The sequence below is a fragment of the Polypterus senegalus genome, chromosome 13 (genome assembly GCF_016835505.1).
Source record: "Polypterus senegalus isolate Bchr_013 chromosome 13, ASM1683550v1, whole genome shotgun sequence".
Classification (NCBI taxonomy): domain Eukaryota; kingdom Metazoa; phylum Chordata; class Cladistia; order Polypteriformes; family Polypteridae; genus Polypterus; species Polypterus senegalus.
Window position 1 is genome coordinate 127,060,399 of NC_053166.1, and position 22,674 is coordinate 127,083,072.

At 33.9% G+C, this 22,674-nt stretch overlaps 2 protein-coding genes across 10 annotated transcripts in view; one reads left to right on the plus strand and one right to left on the minus strand.

Moving 5' to 3' along the window:
* Positions 1-5,878, minus strand: part of LOC120542052 (ubinuclein-1-like) — a 66,723-nt gene extending 60,845 nt beyond the window's left edge. For 5 of the 7 annotated variants that reach the window (XM_039774163.1, XM_039774165.1, XM_039774164.1 and 2 more), the window contains exon 1: positions 29-780. In XM_039774163.1, the coding sequence (XP_039630097.1) occupies positions 29-244 (216 nt within the window). In that variant the 5' untranslated portion in view covers positions 245-780. Of the gene's footprint in view, positions 1-28; positions 781-5,803 lie in introns of those variants that run through there. The other 2 variants (XM_039774160.1, XM_039774159.1) reach the window with 2 other exon arrangements.
* A 1,376-nt stretch (positions 5,879-7,254) lies between these two features.
* Positions 7,255-22,674, plus strand: part of glyr1 (glyoxylate reductase 1 homolog (Arabidopsis)) — a 32,475-nt gene continuing 17,055 nt past the window's right edge. Inside the window, exons 1-7 of one of the 3 annotated variants that reach the window (XM_039774732.1) lie at positions 7,255-7,360; positions 8,070-8,106; positions 10,996-11,075; positions 12,881-13,016; positions 14,174-14,335; positions 14,748-14,822; positions 17,510-17,563. In XM_039774732.1, the coding sequence (XP_039630666.1) occupies positions 7,323-7,360; positions 8,070-8,106; positions 10,996-11,075; positions 12,881-13,016; positions 14,174-14,335; positions 14,748-14,822; positions 17,510-17,563 (582 nt within the window). In that variant the 5' untranslated portion in view covers positions 7,255-7,322. Of the gene's footprint in view, positions 7,361-8,069; positions 8,107-8,169; positions 8,189-10,995; positions 11,076-12,880; positions 13,017-14,173; positions 14,336-14,747; positions 14,823-17,509; positions 17,564-22,674 lie in introns of those variants that run through there. The other 2 variants (XM_039774733.1, XM_039774734.1) reach the window with 2 other exon arrangements.

Sequence of the window (22,674 nt, forward strand, 5' to 3'; positions counted from 1 at the left end):
CAGAATTATGAAAAAGCTGAGCTCTTACCTTATTTCTTCCCACGAGTTCTGGATAGTAGAACTCGGGACAGCGCCTGTCGTCCGGTTCAAAGAGGGTAATGACGAGGCGGGCAGTTGTTTCGGATTTCTCCGTGTCCCCTGGGGTGCAGGCCTCAGTGTCCTTATTTGCTTTTTTAAAGAGGGTGGCCGAAAGAGTCCCGCTGTCTGAAAGTGTGGTTAGTTGCACCCTCCGTGGTTCAGCCATTGGAGCTGGCCTGTTCAGAACACTGTAGGATACGCACACGGATAAACACGGTGAGCAGGTAGGACAAACTTACATCGCAGCGATATTTGCACAGTTGCCGCGCTGGTTTCAGGGGACAGAAAGGTAAGCAGGAATATTTAGAAGAAATCAGCTGTGCCTCAAAAGGCTAGTTGCCAACTATCCATCAGGTCACATGTCTTTCACTAGTTAATAAAAAAAAAAAATCTGGTCAGAGAAAACAATATCAATGAACAAATAACGCGAATTTAAGTCCACCCTGGCTGCTTACTTAAAGAAAATGTTTTATTTTTAACACCGCACAAAGATCACTTTAATCTGGACCTGCGCATTCTCAGCGTACGGACTGAAAACATGCAGATTTGGCAAGTGCAATAAACTTCTCCGGTTCTGCTATGTGCATACTGAGTGCCCTTTTTCGAACGATAAATGACAGTCACCAGGAAAGCCACAAGCATTAGCAGAAGCTGTAACTAAATACTCGAGTCCGTTATACCCCCGTTAAATATGGCACTATACTAAACCTCCATTACAGCCGGCGGCTACGTCATCAGTAAGCGACACGGCGTCGCGAGATTACGTTGAAAAACAGCGCGTTTTATCGCAACCGAAATTAGTTTACCATTTTTTAGGCATATTTTAAATTCCAAGAGCATCTTAAAATTACTTCTTTATCAGTTTTTCTAAATGACTTGAATAATTATTTATCTGCTTTAAAGTATGTTAAAAATAATTTAATGTATCCTCTACCTCCTTTATTGCGTTTTTTAACTCAATTCTTTGTTATTAATATTCAATTTCCTTATTTCTAATACTATGTAAGTTACTCCTGGTTCTTTATCATTATGATTAAGATTGTTCATTATATTAAAATATGTGTTTTATTGGTTGTATAATAACTTATTACAAATAAAGATTTAAAAGGTATTCAAGGTTTAAATGTTAACCACACGTCATAATGTTCTTGTGTGTTAAAAGTAATTCTTATACACCAAATGATATAGAAATATTTGACTTTAAGTATTAGTGTTGATATGTTGTGTTCCTAACTATTACTTTGAAATCACTTCATGGTTTTATTATATTTTGTCTTGCTCCTCCAGGTACGAGAATACACTCACATATATTATCGTGTAGTTCAGCAAAACGTCAAGCCTTTCTGGAATCCCCCAGATGATAGTCCCCCACTTTGGCCCTCTAGACCTGCAAAATATTAATGTTTTAAATATATATATATATATATATATATATATATATATATATATATATATATATATATATATATATATATATATATATATATTTTGCCGGAAGTTACACACTAATCTTAAACAGTAAACTAACAGATGTCTTCACCAATAATGATCAAAAGGACTTAGCTGTGCATGCCTCATCAACCGACCCCTGGCGTTCACGCCCTAATGGGATAGGAGAGATCAAATTTACTTTTTTACACAAAATATGTGGGGATCGGTGATATAGGCATTTGGAATGTCGTTCTGTGCGATTTCGAGGTTGTTGCTCACAAATATCACAATATTTTGTCCTCTCTAAGATACATATCCTAAGGTTAAAAATTAAAAAGTAAGCATGGGGATACCGTTTTAGACTACCTGAAGGACAGTGATTATGAATATTTTACTTTCAATTTCTGATCCTTTATAGGGATATAGTCCTTTATGGACCTCTGTCTGAGGATGAAAAATGACAAATATTTTTAACAACAGAGAATATTTAGACTTTAAACATTTATTGAAGCACACATTTTAAAATTACAAATATTTGATGCAACTGTTATTGTTTAATATTTCCTTCTACCACATGAAGTAAATCATTACAATTTTTATCAACACCCTGAATTAGGGTGGCTTAGGCTAACTGAGACTTTTTATATATTGCATTTACTATAAGAATTGTTTATTGATTAAAATGGATTTAAAAATATAACATTATATCTGCACAATTTGATTAATTTATTATTGTTGTATTGGCTAGAAATTATGAAAACATTTTGTGACCAGTTGTTAAGAAAAGCATTTTCATTCATCACTATTTTCTTTGTACATTTTCTGTGTATTGTTTTCTTTCTGTCACATCCCCAAACACTCTTCTGTTAGTTAACTGAAGATTCAGTCTAGCTGTGTATGTGTGTGAGAGCATCCAACGATGTAATGGTGGTGCCCTGTCAACGTCTGGCTCCTGCCTTGCCTTCAGTGCTCCCAGGATAGGCTCTGAATGACATGTTTTTAGCATATATATTTGTGGTCTGAATCTTAGAATTTAAAAATATTTACTACCATAGAGTTTATTAATATTTACTACCAGTGTTAAGATTTTTAATTTGTATATTAATAAAAATAAACACATTTCAAGAAAGCATATTGACAGTGGTAAACAGATTGTTTTTAAAATGTATATCAACTAAGTAAAGCAAAATAACCTCAAGCAATATTTTAAATAAAAATGGACCATTATTTGTATGTGCATGTGAAAAAATGTAAGATAATTGTATATGTATTGAAGTTTGCATGTTTTCCCCTTTTCATGTGGGTTTCCTCCAAATGTCCAAAGAAATGCAGGTTAGGTGATTTGGCATTGCTAAATTGGCCTTGGTTTGTGTTTATGGTCACCCTGCAATGGACTGGAACCCTGTCCAGGTGTTGCTCCTGCCTTGGGCCCAGTGAACACTAGGATGGACTCTCGCTGAAATGTGATCCTGCTCTGGGTAAGCATTTTACGATAATGGATGGGATGGATATCTATTCCATACATTTTTGTTTTCTAAATCTGCCATTTTTAGTATAAGTGTGTGGTTGCTTTAGTTAAACATTAACAATCACAAACCCTTTTGTTACCTTACATGGTAATTGTTATGCTTTCAAAATGGACTCCTACTGCTTTCTGAAAAGGTAAGATTTTTATCAAAGAAATTATAAGTGTAACAATAATATTAACAACATATAATCATCATCATCTTCAGCACCAGTTTAAAAGCCATTGTTTTTTTAATTTACTCATTGAGTGAAAGTGAATATTATGTAGTGAGTTCCAGGTTCCCTGTAAAATCCGTATTAAATTCGGTCTGAAGAACTATTGGTAACTCTAAACATCTCCATTGTCCTTGGGCTATCCTATGGCAAGACTATGCCTGTTGTTGCCAGTATAATGTTTAACATTCATTTTTACAGGGATCTTCAACAGAAACAGGCATGTTTTGGAAAGAGACAGAGACATGATGATACAAGTGCAGACGAATCAATCTAGATACTTGTGATGTATTTATAGTTTTGACACTTAAGTGTATAGCATATGTCAAGGAAGGATGGTATGTGTTTGCATTTATTTAACGGGACAAGTTGCAACTAAACCTACTGGTCACTTTCGTTGATTTACCTACATATTTAAAGCATTACATAAAGTGTCAGTCATGTCTTTTTGTGTATGCAACATAACATTTTCCAGTTTCATTCAAGCTTGCCAGTCCACTGCAGGGCCAACTCATATCAACATTTACTCACACAGGATAAATTCAGAGTCAATAGTTATAATAACATACATTGGCAAAGAAAGCTGCACTGACTAATTTATTTTGAAAATATTTCCTTTTTTTCATAATGAGAAGAATATTTTGCAGAAGAGCAGCTAACCATGCCAGGTTACAGGGGTTCACATTACCCTCTGTGTTTCATTCAGGAGATGATCTGTTGTGACAAAATTAAATGAGTAATAACATAAGGGGGAAAAACAGCACCTTGCACTACTTTTAACTCCAACTCTCAACCAGTATTACGATAAAAGTACATTCCTGTTCCCACCTAGAAATGTGTTGTTCTCAGACATCACCATATTATGTACTGCATTGCTGAATAAAGTCAAACTGATACTTAGAATTCTGTATTTGGTCCTACTGTTAAATTATTATACTGTTTTTATCATGGATTCAATGTTCTGTGGTAGTATCTGTATTTTGAAAAGCATGATTCCACTACATTATGTTAGGATTCCTTAAGTAGCTTTAATTGCCCTGGCCTAGACTGAACCAACTCAGGAAATGGTGGGCTGTAGTGGTAAATAATTTAGGCCAATTGAATAAAGTTTTCTTCTAGACTTACTAGAAGGTTACCAACTATTTTATGAAACTGATAAGTACAGTAATGTTGCCTTTCAGAGATATTTTTAGCATATCATCATGTATTATTTTTTAGTTTGTTTGAAATGGGCATTTGCTTTTTATGTTATAATCCAGTATATTGTATCATTAGATATTTAAGAGTCTTCCAACACATGTAACAATTCATGTGGTATAACCCACCCCCATCATTGCTGAATTGGTCTCATCTTTGAAACCAGATCTCCCCAAATTTAACATGGTTTATCCTGTACTCTAACCATGCTTTTAAAAGTAGTGCTACTGATTTTTTGTGTGTTAGTCATGACAGCACCTTGTGTCTGTGTTAGGATGTAGTAATTTTAAGTTGTTATTTATATTTAAAAGTATTATATATTATTTGCATTCTATATCAGGTTAATTTGTTCAAGACTTTCTTCAAAAGTATTAATAACACCGGCTTGTTCAGTGAGTACATACTTCAATCCACATGTACACCTATTTGAGCTAAAGATAATTTTAGTACATCTTTACCCTTTATTATTAAGTGATAAAATATTGTTCATTTAATTATTTTTTGCATTTATTTTAGTATTTATTGGAGAGTTTTTTGAAATTGTAAAATGCGTTTTCAAAAAATTTTAAAGCAAGAGAAACAATTTTGCTAATTATTGCTTTTACAAAAATACATTTAGTTAATTATAATTTCAAATATTTTATTTTATCAGGAACCTGTCACTTGTCCTGGATTTCATGCATTACAATAGATGAAAAGAAAAGAATCAAATATATAAATAGCAGGTAAATGATATGTTTTAATGCCACTTATTTTAAGATTTAAATTTAAAAGATACATACTATTACTTACTAGCAAAACCTAAAAAGGTTGGGTAACTATCAGCCTAATTGTACACTGTTTTATCATTAGCCAGTATTTTCCTGCTAGTCACAACTTTTATTTTTGACTTTGCATTGGATTATAAGGTTTTGAGAATGTTGTTATGCAAGACTTAGAAATTATTTTTGATGCCTTTTTCTATAAACATTAAAAATTGCAATATTCAATGAGGCAGGGTCTAATTGTGTCATTAGCAAGGCACGATATGGTATATTCACAGCTTGTGATCCATAATTGATGAAACCGGGTCTACTTGGTTTGCTGACAAACCTGGCACAATATACTTACAAGCATTTGACCCAATAAATTGTTGACTCATAAATACTCAAATACATAAAATACAGAGGAATAATTCTATAATTTTGTTATGTTTCCAGTGCAGTACAGTGAGAGCATTGAATAGGTAACTTATATTTTGGGTTAGATTGAAAAAAAAATAGAAAATATTTAAAAAACATTTGTACTGAGATGTTACTAGGTCAGCTTCTTTTTATATACAAAATGTTTAATTAAATATCAATTTTCATTATGTTACCTGCTAAAATATCCTCCATCATGATGAAAAACACCAAGCACATAATGGAACTCCACCAGAGTTGGTACAAAGAAAAACTAACAACTTGCTGATGACACCAGCTCACTTGCTACAAACAGGCAACACAGTAAAATAGTGGTTAGCACTCATGACTTGCATTTCTGCCACACTGTAATAAATTGATGAATCATCCTGACCCTAGAATGGTGGTGACTCAACCAGAGAAACATTGAAAGTGCTTATTAGCATATTCTGTTTGTGGACACAACAAGCCAGACCTGCCCTATCCAAATGTTAATGTATATATAAAACTGTGGCACAACTGGGCAGATCTGATCACATATTACTGCCACCTACAAGTCTGTCATTAATAGCAGAAGCTCTCTTACTATCCAAGCCAGAAAATCATATCTGTGTGTGTTTTTTTTTTTTAATATTTTTCTTGTACTTCACTTAAAGAGAGGCCAACTGAATCCACACACTTGGTAAAGAGGCAGGCTCTGTTATGGGATGCATTATCCACACCATTGAGGTAGTAGCAAAGGAGAGAATAGAAACAAAACCGATTTTTCAGCCAATGAATTATTCTGCAGAAGTGTGTCAGGAGAAGCCAATGGGGGCTCCTTTAAACCAATAGCAATATGCCCACATTATGTCTCACTGTGACTGCAACTGCCAAGTTAGGACTTTTATTTTTAGTCATTCTGGTGCATATTTGAGATGCGTTCGTTGTTATAAAAAAATATTTTTATTGAGCTTCTGTAAAAAGCCCAATTTCAGCCAGAGGATAAAATAAAGTTAAATTTGCCTACTGTAATTATAATTTAATACTTGTATAATTGTCTATGACAAACAAAAATTAGTTTTGATTCAGAGAGGTCTGTCCATTTAGGGTTTTGTATGTATGAGGTGACATTTTGCTCCCACAAGGAGCATTTGTGAGCATTATCCATTCTGGACTGAGAACGATTACATTTTTGACGTAGTGTTTTTCTGTGCCACCATTAACAATACTGTAGTATAAGATTAGACCAAAAACATATTTCACAATACTTTTGGAGGTTGATTTTTAACAAGAGAACAGATCACATGTCAACTTAAAATATAAACAATGCCAGCGGTACAAAATAAAATAAATGCGGTTATTTTACAGTAGCGTCCTTAAAAATTGATTATTACGTCTATGAACATCATTTCCCTGTAAATGACTGCAACATGTAAATTCTTCAAATACTTCCATTGGACTATCACCACAACCTTTTTTAAAGTCAATGTTTCTCAACGAATTGCATTAATTACAACACAATATTAACAAAGTTTAACGAAATGTGCCATCAATGCTAGCTTTCTCCACTTCCGCTCGTATCTCACCCCTACTGTCCAAGAGAGTGCTCCGGAAACACCAGAGAACCTGTCAGTCATGTAGGCAAAGAGCGAAGTGTTTCCGGGGTCATATTATCTGAGTGGGTGTGTCCTTTCTTCCCCTCTTGCCGTGAGACGTTTTTACTTAATTGTTAAGATGGCGACCGTACACTTAAGGATCGGGGATTTGGTTTGGTGAGACGTGGTTTTCATTTTTTATTTGTTTTTTAAAAAACCAAAGTATGTCAGGTGATTAAGAATAAGCATTTGTGCCAGTGTCTTGTTAATTTCGCTCTATACAGCTCAAGCGCCCCGACTGCTGTTTTCTCGTGCGCAGTAGGCCAGCCAGTGTTGTTTATACGCATTTTTTTATGTTCTGTTTTGCAGTTTAGAATCTGTTTAAAGACAAACGTTCTCCTTTGTGGATTGCATTTAAGTGACTTACTCAGTAAGATTATTTGCATTTTGATTTTACTTTTAAATTTTAAAAGCCACTTAAATTTTGTGTAGTCTGTACTGAGATGCTATCGCTTCCTTGTTGTACTATTACACAAGTCACCTTAGGTTAAATGATTGTCGTTGCCTTCGAAAAAAAAAAAAATAAAAATACTAGGTACACAACACTGACACGGTCAATTTTGTGTGTGACACGAATTTGTTTTACTGGGCGGCGATTGCTTACATCAATTTGACTGCCATTCGCCGAAGGCCCCAATTAATTTCATACTTTCCCCATAATTTCATGACTTAAGACACGTCGAGTCGCATTAAACTTTCGGTTGAGTTTTTTTTTTTTTTGGCTTAATACACTTTAACTCTGTAGCTTTTACAAATTGGACAAGCCAGGATCTTTGGTCTTTCTATTGAATAAAACTTCATTGTTTTGCTGTTTTTCTCTTTTCAGGGGGAAGCTGGGTCGTTATCCACCCTGGCCGGGAAAGGTCGGTTATTTTGCAGACGCAAACACCATTGGGGAGACTTTCATCTTTTGGTTTGGAGTCTCAACACGCAGCATATGCTTAAGTGATTGTATTCTTGTTAACTGCATACGATAAATGGCGCATGATTAAATATGACTGATCTGCCAATATTTCAAATTATCCTATTACTTGTGATAATCTAGTGTTCAGTTTTGTTCCTGCCTTTTTCGATTTGGAGTGAGACATTCAGTGTTTCAATGACTAAAATGTAATGGTTTTATAATAGGGTGCTAGTTTATAATTACATATTGGTGCAGACGTGTAATTTTTTTTTTTACATTTTCGTTTTTGCAGCTGGGGCTATCAATTCGGTTTATGTCGGACTAAAATGTGGCGTTTTGTAACCGCTGATCTCGTAAATCTTCTTTAAAAATTTTAGCACTTGCATGCCTTGACAATTCTGAAGTACAGTAACCGGTAGTACAGTATATAATGCTTTACACGTAGTCCTCCAAACTAATCTCTTCGCTTGGTTCTCAGTACTTTGTTAGGGATTCATTTAAAAGCTTTTTTAAGGGCTAATCAGGGGGAGGATGGCGCACAAATGAATGTACAAACTAGTTTGCAAACTTTGCAGTTTGGTTTTTGGCCTGCTGTGTGTTGTCAGAACTGAAATATACAAATTAAATGCTTGAGTGCCCTTTAAAAAAATAAATAAATGAAGGAGAAATAGTCACTAGTGTTGTAATTTATATTTAGTCCAAGTGAAGAAATGTTAAACTTAAATAACGAAAATTTTAAGAGACTTGTGTGATTGTCCAAAGTAGTTTTTATTTATAATAGAAGTGTAGTAATCTTTGATAGTGCAAGTACAACTGCTATTTATTTGCCTCCCACACATATTAAGGTTTTGATTTTTGCACTTGTTATACATGAGCGTTGGTTTATTAGCAACATTTCTCTACACTGTACAAATGTTTGAGTAATATTTTGACTATTCCCGTATGTTTTCTAAGATACTTCACTGTGTGTGTTGTAGAAATGTATATGAATGAAATTTTCTTGTAATACAAGCTAGGAAGTTTTTTTAATATTTATAAATTTATATCTTCTATAAAGTATGTTTTTGAGCACAGCCTTAGTAAGTTTTATATATAGAGTTTTTGAAAACCTTGGACTTTTTATCTGTAGTTAAATTTTACATCTGATGAAATGTTTTTAACACCCTATGCATCATTACTGCATTAATCAATCTGCTTTTGGGTAACTGTTAGTCAACAGTTGTTTTTGGGAATGTATCATATTTTTATTTTGGAGATTTTATGCAAGCTTTAGTAGGATTTACTCCTTGAACAATAGATCCAAATCATAAAACAAGCAGGATTTTATAAGAAGGGAAAATTTACCATTTTGTCTCAAGTAGTGGGGCCGGCAAACAAAACGAGTAGAAGTTTTATATGGAATATAAAGTATTAATTAATTTTTGATCATATCATATGAGGTGACAATTTTAGATGTGTTGTGTACAGATGCTTTGATTAGGACGATACCGATCACAGATTTCATGCAAATTTATCGAGATATTGCATATTTTTCCTTTGTCCTTTTAGAAAACCTTTTCACATTAAGCTCCTTCATAACCAGATGCATAGAGCTGTTATTTCCTACACTAAAAGTGTTAACTTTGGTAGTTTTACAATTAAACTGTAGACCACAGGTGTTACCTTTTTGTTTATTAGCACAATTAATTTCTGTAGGGCTTATTGTTCAGTGACCATAAAGTACTATAATAGAAAAAATGTCCCTACAATGCATACTTGAATAAAATGTATACAGAAATATTAACCCATAATACATATGGCATAAAATAAAAATCTCGTAATTATAAGCTGTCATTTAAATTTTCTGTAATGTACTTTCCTGAAATAAAGTTTAATTAAAAAAGGTAGTTCACTATTTCTCAACAAAAAAATATATATATATTCTCACATAATTGATACTGCCATTTAAACAGTGCTTAAATGTAAATATACATAAACTTGGAAGTTTTCATCATTGTAAATAATTTTACTAAAGCCATTTGCTGTAAAAGTATACATTTACTACATTTATAGACTGAGAAAAAAACACCTCTATCTGCCATATGTTCATAATTCTTGAGGTTTAATTATAAATATGGTTTACCAGTTTAATTACGTAGTACTTGTTTCTTACCAAATATATGCTGTATGATACACATCAACACTTAAAACAGTTTACAAATCCTGTTTACTAACAACAATTTCAAATTTTTTCTTCATCCTATTTAAAATGAAGGCTGTGGCACTTAATTAGGCCATCTCTGATTCCTTTTCTCTGTTTATTACCCCCACTTTTAACAGAAAGGCCAATATTCCAGTCTGTCTTGTTCTCTGATAACATGAGCTTCCAATGGCTACTCTTTTTTTTTTTTTACATTATAGAAAGTTTGCTGCTAAAAAAAAGAAAAAAAAAAAGATGCATCCTTATATGCCCTCGCGCTCTGCCTGCTGGTTCAACTACAATGTTAGGTTGCATAAAGGAGTACTTCCAACTAAATACTGTAAAGCTTAGAGAATATGGGGCTGAAAATACATTTTTTGTGATCAGCCAATTTTCCAGTAACCAATCGAGTCTTTTTTAGTGAAAACTGGCCAATTCAGATGGTGGCCAATCGATTGGCGCACCCCTAGTGTTGCTTTAAGGATGCTGCCATTTTCTCCTTGAGCATCTAACACTTGCATGGTGTATACCTGTCTTCAACTACCACCAAATCAAATGCTCACCACCATTCATTAATGAGACTATACAAAATATATCTTGTGTGAATTATGGTTTTTGTCTTCCCTAAATGATTTGCTGTCTTTGTAAGGTTTTTATGTTGTTTTTTAGATTGTGAGCCCACCAAAGGATTTGAAAAAACCCAGAGGCAAAAAGTGTTTCTTTGTCAAGTTCTTTGGAACTGAAGATCAGTGAGTATCAGTGCTTTGTGTTTGATTTCTTGTTTATTGCTGTGGGAGAACACTTTGTAAGCTATACTAGACTTAACCATGATACATTTCTTTTTCATTTTTCTTATACAATAAGGTGTTTACATGTATATATGACTTACTAAGTATTTTGTCAAATAAAGCCCTTATGGTTGAATAGGACATCACAGGGATTTTATATAATTTAAAACATAGAGAGATTTGAAATAACCCTTGCACATAGCATAGTTGTTTGATGTAATATTTGTCCTTAGTCGCACACGACTAATACAGAAACTGCGAACAATTCTGTGACATAAGCAATAAAAAAATATATATATACAGTAATCCCTCACTATATCGCGCTTCGACTTTCGCGGCTTCACTCTATCGCGGATTTTATATGAAAGCATAACTAAATATATAATGCGGATTTTTCGCTGCCTCGCATGTTCTGCGGACAATGAGTCTTTTTTACTTCCTGTATATGCTTCCTCAGTTGGTTTGCCCAGTTGATTTCATACAAGGGACGCTATTGGCGGATGACTGAGAAGCTAAGCAATCGGAGGACGCAGTTAAGTTCCTGCCTGCTGAATGCAGTGTTAACCAGGAAGTCTCGTCTCACTCATTCAGCATCAACGTGTTTCTCTGTGTAAAGAGTTGTGCTCTTTTGTGTTTATCTTTGTGCATAGTCAAGCCCTTCATTATGGCTCCAAAACGATCTGCTACTGCTTCAAGGGCCGTGCCCAAGCGCAAACAGAAGATATTAACGATTGCCGAAAAGGTAAACATTTTGGATTTGCTGAAGGCTACGATTCTTTTTATTTAAAAAGTAGGAAAGGAAAATAAGATCTACGGCCGCAGTGTCCTTTTAACCAGGGTGCAAAACGAGTTGTAAGTGGATATAATAAGGCAGTAGTCTGGATGGAATCTGCTTTAGGGATTTGCATTGAAGACTGCCAGAAGAAGAACAATGGCAGTGCTACACAATCGCCTGAAGTGGCTACTTTGGAAGAACTGTAACACTCTCCTTTGTTGTGCAGTAAAATTAAACTCATTGTTATCGGAGAAGTCATCGTGTCATTGTTGGTGAGTAACCATAATTAATTTTCTACTTACAGAACTTAGTACATGTACGTACGTTTAGTGTCACTGTACACACATTTACTGTATACTATTTTTCTTGCGTTGTACGTATTTATTGCTGGTGGCCTGTCTATCGTAATGGCTGTAACATGTGATATCGGAGACACTAAATATCTTTAAAATAATATTTAGGTTTTACTGTATATAAACAGTGTGTTTATATACATAATTTCAATGAATCTTACCTAATATCTAAGAGAATACAAAGGGATTATGCTGTATAACTCTGCGGGGAATATTTATAAACAGTGTGGGAGAGTTTATAAGGGCTTAAAATATATAAAAATAACCATACAAACATGGTTTCTACTTTGCGGATTTTCACCTATCGCGGGGGGTTCTGGAACGCAACCCCCGCGATCGAGGAGGGATTACTGTATATGCATTTGACCCAGAATGATTCTTCATATTACTACAGAAAATGTATTATAACACAACATACCTATATATTATTTTAAGTCTCTCAAAGTTACACATTTGTAGGTTTTTATTTCTTGAATTTTTGTTTTTGAATGTTAGCTTTAAAGTAGTTCAATCTGCAGGTGTTATTTTTAAGAAATAACATTGAAAATTGTATTGTGTAGCTTCACATCCTTGTAATTGCTTCTTATATTTAGCGGTTTGGAATTGTATGAACATACATGCTAATCACTTGATTTCAGTGCCTGGATAAAAGTGGAACAGTTGAAACCATACCATCCACACAAGGAAGAAATGATTAAAATTAATAAAGGAAAAAGATTCCAGCAAGCTGTTGATGCTGTGGAAGAATTCATCAAGAAGGTTAAAGCAAAAGAAGTAAGTAGTTTGTTTTTGTCACTTGGGATTAAATCATTTTAGTTGTAACATTTTGGTTGTCATATACTATTGAGTAAATGTTAATCCAAGGGTATTGCTGTTTTTTTGTGTATTTGTACATATCTTAAGATTATTATGATAAACACCATTTTTTTGTTACTTCATTCATTAAAAAATAAAATTTTCAAGTTCCTGTATTCTTCCAGTAGGATTTTATCCTAGCAGTATTGGGCAAAGGAAAAGGAACAAGCCTTAAACTTGCTTCTTGTTTACATGAAACCGCATTGCTGTTATGATGCAGATGTTAAGTCACTGTCCTGAATTCGATATGTTAGCATGTGTTGGCAATGTTTTCTCTGAGGTAGGGAGGTGCCTAAAGATTTATCTGTGCTAATGTGCAAAGAGGTGGTTAACACACACAAATTCACATATGCCTCCCTTCCCCTTTTAATTTTTGTCTGTTAAACAAGATTCCTGATTGCCTAATGTGCTTAATTGAGTACTAACTTCACTTTCATAAGCTTTTTTTGAATGATTAAGCTTTTTAATCTTTGAGGGGAAAAATGATTCTCTCTATACAATATAGACTGCATTTATCATACCTTCATGTTATAATAGTTGAAATATATATGAAGTTGAAATAGTAATTGTAGCAAACATGTAGATGTTAGATTTATGATAAACTTAAGTTTAAAAACAGCATAGTGTGAATAAACTAATTGATGGACTGTTCTTTGTAAACAATATTTTTTGTATGGAATAGCAAGATTTACTGTATTTGATTATGTTCTACACCACTAGAAAATGTATTTTGGACTGGGGGACAGGTTAAATGTTAAGTTTCAAAATAACACTCTTATAGAATTGGCAGTAATTATTTGGACTTTTTTTTTTAACTGACTATTTATGTAAGGAATTTTTATAAAGAGCGCTGTTCCTCTTAACACGCCAAAGTAGCCTTTCACCTGTTGATTGGAATTCAGGCTGTGTATGCTTATATGCAGCAGTGATCTTTTAGATGCTTCTGGTTTGCAGATTCCACAAACCCAATCTGTCTGTTCAGTCATGAGTGTATGTTTTGAAACAGACTGAATAAAAGTTTTAAATGACTTTTAAATAAGTGGGGCGTTTTTCAGTTTTATTAATTGTATTTTCAGGCATTACACAGTTTGGCAGAGGACAAAAACCGAAGTGGTGGGGATGAAAAGGGTAAAGCCACTGAGAAAGGCAGAAAAAATTCTGGTAAAAAAGTAAAATCCCGTGGTGGAAAAGAAGAAATGACCCCACGCAAACGTGGCCGTCCTCCAAAAGAAGACAAGGTTGGTAAAGTTTAATTCAATTTAGCCAGTCTAATAGTTAACTATCTCCACTGTTTGTAAAAATTGTCTTTTTTCCTGTAGATATTTAGTATAGTAACCTATTCATTGTTTGTTCAACCAGTATGCAAAACACAAGTAGACACCAACACTTTGCAGTCCTGCAGAGTTAAATATGTAACAGCTGTCTTGGTTTTCATATGGAATGTACAGTAAAACTTGGTCTTGTGCAGTTTTATTACGTTTTGAAATGCTTTTAAAATTGCATTTTAATTTGTCTTATTACTCAGTCTTCTATTTTGCAATATTTAAAACAAAATCCAAAAGATGTTGGTGTACTCAGTAAAATGTTTAGTTGATAGATGTATAACCTGCAACTTTTCTCCTAACAAACCTCCCCACCCACATTTTTTAGGAGCTGACACATGCAGCATCATCGACAGTGTCACGGATGGGACCTGGAACAGTTTCTGGATTTAAATGGCAAAGTGTAGGTTTTCACTACTGTCTTTTTTTTGTATTAAGCACATAAATTTAATCATGTCCATACACTCTTGTGTTAAAGGGGACGTAACTTTTTTTTCCTTGTGCTTTTAATAGCTTAATAGCCTTGTTGAGTACAAATAACACCTCGATTAAAAATTTTTAACTTAAGTCCTGAGGCAAAGATTTTAGAATGTTTTATTGATTTGTCAAAATGTTATGTATGACCACCTTAGATTTTTTTCTCAGTTTAAATTTTTTTCTTAAACATATAGAAAGTAAAATTGGACATTTTCACCCGAATGAAAATTAGTTGGACTTTAGTCACAGATGAGTAATTTCTTAATTGCAAAAATCAAAGCTTTACTTGTGGCCCTTTTATTGTTCAGTTTCCAGCAATTTCTTTGCTTAGTTAGATTGCTCTGTAAATAAAGGTTTGTGACACTTGTATTTTTAGTTTGATTTTATTGTACAATATTTTGTAGTAACAGTATGAAACTTGCCTAAAATGAAGAAACAATTCAATTTTAATGCCTTTTACTGATTTGCCACCACCCGTACTCGCTATCTTTCAAATTCATCTGTTTTGAACATTTTGGTAAGTGAACCCATTTTTTATTTTTTATCAATAATACATTATGAATGTCTACCAGGTGTTTGTATGAATATTATATAAATCAACATGCCAAAGCATTCTTTTTTGTGTTTTGTGTGATGCTCATGATATGATGAGCCTGCATTGATGGAAGACCTGTAAGGAGGATGTTTCTGTATGATCATTTTCTGACTCTCGCTCATCCTTGGGAGTAATCCAGCGGTACACTGTTCTTTCTGGCAGTTTAATATCTCTATCCTACACTACTGAAACTGAGCCATCAAGTATGCCGTGATGATTTCATCTTGTGTTCTCTGTTGCCATCTAACAGATGCAAAATCCAACAGTGTAGTCTAGAAAGTGTTTATCGATTTAACAGTAGTGTAAGCCTTTTCCTTTTGATATACACATTATTGTTCAAAGCTGAGACATAGTAACGACTTGCTGCAATACAATTTTTGGCAATTGTAATTTTAGTGCATTTAACTATTATAAAGGAGAACATATAGTGCAAGGAATGACAGTCATGTTTGAGTAGAACGCTTCTACAAATGTAGCATTTTATTTTTTAATCCACCAATTGATCAAAAAATCTGCAAAGCAGATGTTGTAGACATTTGTGCATGTCTCCATTGATGCCCCTTCAACAGAGCTTGACAATTTATATAGGACTTTATATAGGATAATTCCACCATAATATGGTCAATGTTAGTCCAAAGCAGTATTTTTGAAATAAAATTTTCAGATTGTTCAGAAAATGTAGTTTTTTTTTTTTTGGGCGGGGGTGGGGGCAGCTGTATCTTCATTTATACATTCTTTATGCTTCCTTATAAATCTCTTTTTTGGGAAGTAGTAAAGGTTTTTGAGAGGATGTCTCACACAGACAAATTGAGTAAGTTCATCTCATGTATTTATGGGCATTGATGTTAATTGGAATTTGTATTAATGTGTGTGACAGTGTTGAACAGGTTTCTGGAATTTGGCAGTGTTGATGGAGAGGACATTTCAAGCTCCTAAGAGACTAAACATGACCCAGTTGGTGCTGTATACCTACTCAGTACCTGTAAAATGAAAGATAATACTGTGTACCTACTTTTGGCTCACCCTGTACATTGTATGGTTTAGGATCTCAACATTAAATTCTAAATATTAAATGAAAGTATCGGTTGCTTGAAGTACTTGCTGGCTGTGCTTGCATTTTTGTACCCCTTCATGCTGCAGTGTGTATTAGTTGTGTACACTGTCCCTTATTTTGTCTATCTCCAATCCAAACTGACCATATGGTTTTTTCAGAGAGAAACTGACATTTTATTTATTTTTTTGCATTTGCACATTTGTTTTTTTCTTTTGATCTGGTTTTCAGTTGTCCAGCTTTAAAGTTTTATAAGTGAAGGTAGTAAGTAAAAAAAATAGACAAGTAATTCAGTTAAATTATAATTTGGTCCACTCTTAACTCATTGAAAGCTTTTTCTAGTTTTATGAAGACAAGTATGTAAATTCCATATACAAGGAGATGCAGTTTGCAGCTGGATCAAATAGGAGAGTTTACTTGCATGCTAAACTGTGTATGATTTGTTTTCATTTTTCTGCATAGAAATTCTCTAAATGTATTGTCAAGTGTGCTGGATCAAAATCTTAAAAGTTGAGATTTTCTGTATTGGCACCAAAATGTAAAATCTTTAAGAAGAATTCTTCACAGTATATCTCATGTCATTTTTGAATACAAGTAAAATCTAAGGTGGTCAACAAAACAAAAAAAAACTTCACATATTGAAATAGATTAAAATCTGTATGCTTTATTTTGAGAGTTTTATCAGTCTAGACTAAAATTTACTTTGGGCTTTAACTAGATGCTTTTGCTTCTAATATAGTGGATACTGCATCTCAGACACATTGTTTAAATTTAAATGACACAGAAAATAGTTGCTTTTATTCCAGTTAAATAATCTTAACTGTTCTTTTTTTCAGATATGCAGTTGTTTATCTTTGCCAAGCAGTAGCTTTTTTTGTGTCTGAGATTACTATTTGTTTCAACCTCATGAGTTTTATAGATTAGAGTAATAATTTAAAGAAAATGTCTTGACTTATTTCCACTTTAGCAAGTAAACGATGACCCTCACTTCCATCACTTTCTACTCAGTCAGTCTGAGAAGGTAAGATAAATTAAATTGAGTGCTTCTGGGGTTTTTAGCCTTGGACTTTAGAAAGGTGACCAGCAAAACATATATTGGCAGAGAGAGCACGTTTCTATTACCTTGGTTTTGATAGGTTTGGAGTATATCGCATCTTGATTTTTATTAGCTCAGATGTGTGCCTCTGAATAACTTACTCTCTACAGTAAATTATAGGAGGTTATTGCTACTACAGGAGGTTATTGCTTCATACTGCAGGACACTGCTAAAAGCCTCCACTTTAAACCAAACCATATCTTTCCCCCCTCCATGATTGCTGTATGTCATATATTTGACAATTGCAAGCTAATGCCAATGTGCACTTGCCGAATTTTTTACAAAGAAAAGGGTTTTGAAAACATTAAGCAGTTCTAGTTTGCAGGCAGTGGCTCTTTGATTATGTTGTAACTTTAAAAAGATTTTATCAAAATGTCTTAAAGTGGTAGTTTGTGTGTTGGATCCTATGTTTATACATAATACTCATTTGCAGCTCCTGTATAGTGCATATAAAAGGATCCTTTCTTTGCTGCTGTCTGTTACACAGGGATATACATGTAATGTTGCTTGTGTCTTTCAGGGTTGTTCTGAACATTGCAATGCTTGCAATCATGAAAAGTTTATTTTCTATTGTACCTTTGAGACTAATGTTGACTTTTTTTTGTTTGTTTTTGGTTATGTGTTGATTTGTTCATTTTTTTATATAAATTTTCATTAGATTAACATTAGCAATTCTACCTCAAATGTCGATGTTCAAGCTTGCAACATTGATCAATATTGTGTGCCATTTCTAAGCACCATTGTTTTGTTTTTTAAAACTTCATTAACGTTGTTCGCACTACCACTCTAACAATTAGAATTTTCATGTTTTTCTCAAATGAAATTTTGTTGTAAACACTCAAAACAAGAATAATTTATATGGTACTGAATCAAATTTTAATTGTGACTGTCCATATCCAATCAGAGTTTATATAGTCCATTCAAATTTTCGCTTAAAGATGTGGCTTGATTATGTAATCTTTGTGCAAAATGTTACATGGAGCGAAGGGTGTGGAGGATCGATGATTGCTTTGATATTGAACTGTTGGTCGCATTCATTAAAGCAGTTAATACACTGCTATCATATCACTCTTATTGTTTACCCAAATTCCTCTCTGAATTGAGGTGGTAGAAATTCTGACAGAACACAAAGCAAGCTGCTGCTAAAACATGAAACTGAAAATGTTTCACACTAAAAAAAAAAAATAAATAAAAATCTTTGATCCATGTTTACACTTTGCTGCATTATATAGTACGTGGACAGGGCAAACATTTTACATGAAGTGAATGTGTTTGTGAACTTACAGGCTGTGTCTAAACCTTGCAATTTAAACAACACAGACATCTGATTTGGATTTCTTAATAGTGTAAACAGGGCTTTAGTCTTAGCTAAAATCTGTTTTGCATGGACACATTGGTTGAATAAATGCTTTGATGTATTGTAGTGTATGTCAATGAATGCCAACTTTGAAATATTTACGTTTTGTAGGACACGCGAAAGTTCTGCATAGCTGCAGTCTGTTTTTAGCATTGGATTACAGAAACACTTGCATACATAGTGACAATCTTTTGAGAATCATTCACTGTCTAATTACATTGCATTCCTAGAACCATAATGAACAATTTTTTGCTGTAGCCTCTGAAATGTGAGATGCATTTTTTTTTAATTTCTAATATAAAAACCTTGATTTATAATATGACAGTGTTAAATGCAAGTACAACTTTCTGATGCAGACACCTTAGTATATTTTTGTTGTCCTATAGGATTTTTTTTAAATTCTTTTAAAATAATCCTTAATTGTTCATGATTAGCGCTCTACTAAATCATGGTAATGTTTCAAGTCCTTTTTCTAGCTGTAAAATATATAATGCCTACATTTCCATTTCTCATTGATTCTTAGTTACATTAATCTGGTTGATGTGTGTGTAAAAAAAAAAACATTTAATCTGATTATCCATTTTCGCTGTGTATTAGATTTAGTGCATTTGTGAGGAAGAGATTATAAAAACGCTCTTCTCCTGTCATTCGATTAAATGCTATCCTATTGCTTCAATTTAGCTAATATTTCAACAGTTGCATTTTTTGATTGAATATTGGTTTAATATCTGGGATACAGATTACAGTATGAAAGAAGCAATTTAGTGTTGTATTCCATATTGCATCATAGATTGTTTGTTAAGGGGAAGAGTTGTATCTCTACGTAAAATATTCTTGGAGGTTATTACTTTAAGTATCTTGAGCCTGTTAAATCTTAATAGCTACTGTATATGCAAATCCCGAGCAGGTACTGGAGCTGCTAAGAAACATTGGTTATTTAGCTTGGCTGAAATTGTAGTCACATGTTCAGATCTTGAAAATATGAAAACTTGAGGCACGTGCAACAAGTTACTCTTTTTCTTCTGTGTGTATATACTGAAGTAAACCTGGCTTTATTTTTATTCTTATTACACACTTGTATTCTGACTTATTCATGCTTAATTTTTGACCTATGCAATCCTCTGCTTCTAGGTTTTTTTGTTTTTTTTTTATATATAAATGTACAAGTGTGCATACGCCTGTCTGGTACTAAGAGGATTATGGATCAGGTTATAGTGGAAATGATCATGTTCTGATTCTGTAGCTTTAAAGGTATATTAGCATTTGGTTAGAGTTCAGAATATTTTAAACTTCAAAATCTGCTATTTGAGATTCTAAATTGGGTAAATAAAGGCCTGAAATTAATTTTAAAATCAGAACCACAGTATTTGATGATTGACTTGAAACTTCCTTTTTGGTATAGCCCTGTTCTTGACCAGTTTAGGATTTGTGTCATCCAAAAGTATTGGAATGGCAAGGCCAATTCAGTTGTTTTTGCTGAACTCTGAAGTCATTTATATTTAAGATCAACAGATGAATATGAGATGAAATGAAAATTCAAACTTTTGACTTCTATTTCCTGATACTGCCATTACATTGTCTTAAGCAGCATAGAACATAGCAAATTTTGAAGTAGATCATCCATTTTTAAGCAAGCAAAAGTAAATTAAACACTTAATATTTTGTTACATATCCCTTGATTGCAATAACTGCGTCAAACCTGCAACCCTGTTTTGCTTTTTCAATTGTAGCCTCTTTCCTTTGTTTTGTTCCCTCTTTAGTTATGTTAAAGGCATGCTCTGTTGGGTTAGCATTTGGTGGTTGACTTGGCCAATCTAAAACAGTCCACTTTTCCACCTGATAAAGCCCTTTGTTGAGTTGGCCAGTGTGTTTGGGATGATTTGTCTAGCATAATGGTTGTCCCAAGGAGTTTGGGTGCATTTCTGTGGATGTTGGCAGAAAAAATTGTTTATGTAGACTTCTGAATTCATTCTGCTGTTACTGCCATAAGTTACATCATTAATAAATACTAGACATTAAGGCTAGAACAGTAGTGCATAAACAGTAGGAACAGTCTATATTAAATGGCAAGGGACCTTGTATGTGGCTGTAATATGTGTCACTGTATTGTGTCCCTTTTAATTTTCTCGCTCAGTAATACTGGTTTGTATTTTCGTAAAATGCCTGTAATTTTGTCAGGCAGTAATACAGTGGAACCGAAGTAATTTCCCCCATAGGATTGTATGTAAATACAATTAATCCGTTCCAGATCATATGAACTGTATGTAAATATATATATTTTTTTAAGATTTTAAGCACAAATATAGTTAATTATACCATTGAATGCACATAGTAATAGTACTAAATGTAAAAACATTGAATAACACTAAGAAAACCTTGAATAACAGAGAAAACTAACACTGCCTGAGTTCACGCTATAGCCTTACGACCCGCTCACTAAAAACACCTTTTTTAATGAGTTTTAAGCACAGGGAAAAAAAATGAACATTTTTAAAAACAACCAAGAAAAGTAACATTGCAACAATGCACGCGTGCGCCTGTGTGTGTGTCTGACTCTGTCTCGTGTGTGGGCGTGTGTGCGTGTCTGTCTCTGTGGCGGGCCTGCGTTTGTGTGTGCACGTGCATGTCTGTCCCCCATGCGTGCGTGCGTGACTCTCTCTCTCTCTCTCTCTCTCTCACACACAGGGAATGCACAAGAAGAGACTGAACACGTGCCGTATGGCCCCGCGCATGCGCACTTCACCAGAAGACACGCACACAGGGCTTTTATTAAAGAGGATGATTAGTGAGCCTGTTACAGAAATACCCTTGTAAGCCCAAGCCTTACCTTCACCCGTGCCCTATGGAGGGTGTTAGTTATGTCAGTGCCTTTTTTGGGTTTTTCTTTTACAGCTCTGTTTCAGTTATGTCAGTGCCTTTTTTGGGTTTTTCTTTTACAGCTCTGTTTCTGTCATTAGCTGCACTTTTCCTTGGCTGAGCCATTTTGATATCTGTTGCTTACTGCGCCATACTTTGCTTTTTCAGAACATTCCAAATTGGTTTGCCTGTGCCCAGTATTTGTGCAGTGCCCTGATTTACATTTTTTTCTCTACTTTGGAATGCCTTACTTTACCTAACAGACTCTTCGAATGTTTGTTTAGTGTTCAACAAGTACAGCTTTCACACGTAAGGCCAAAGGTTAAAACCAAGTTTTCAGAGCCTTTATTTAGACTAACAAAATACAGCTCTGTAGCAAGAATCATCTAACAGTCGCATGTTCCTATACTTTTGCTCACCTGAAAATGATCTGCTGCCAAAGGTGCAGTGTTCTATGCTATTTAACGCATCTAGATATTGGCACTAGTAAGTAAATGCTACAATTCAGAACTCTCGTCACATATTCATCTTTTGATTTCAAACCCAAATGTTTCCAGTGATCAAAAACAAATGAATTGGCCTTGCTGTTCCAATACTTTCAGAAAGGATTGTGTGTTAGATATCTAATAGATGTTCTAATGTAAAAAACTTTAGAAATTTAAAACTTTTAAAAGGTTACTATAGATTTGCAAGATTTTTCCTCATCTTTGGCCACTATTGTATGGCAGATATCTTAATCCATCAAATTTGTGTGAACGTAGAACAAAACATTGATTTTAGACAGTAATTTTTTAGTATCTCTGGTTTTGGGCACTAATTTGTA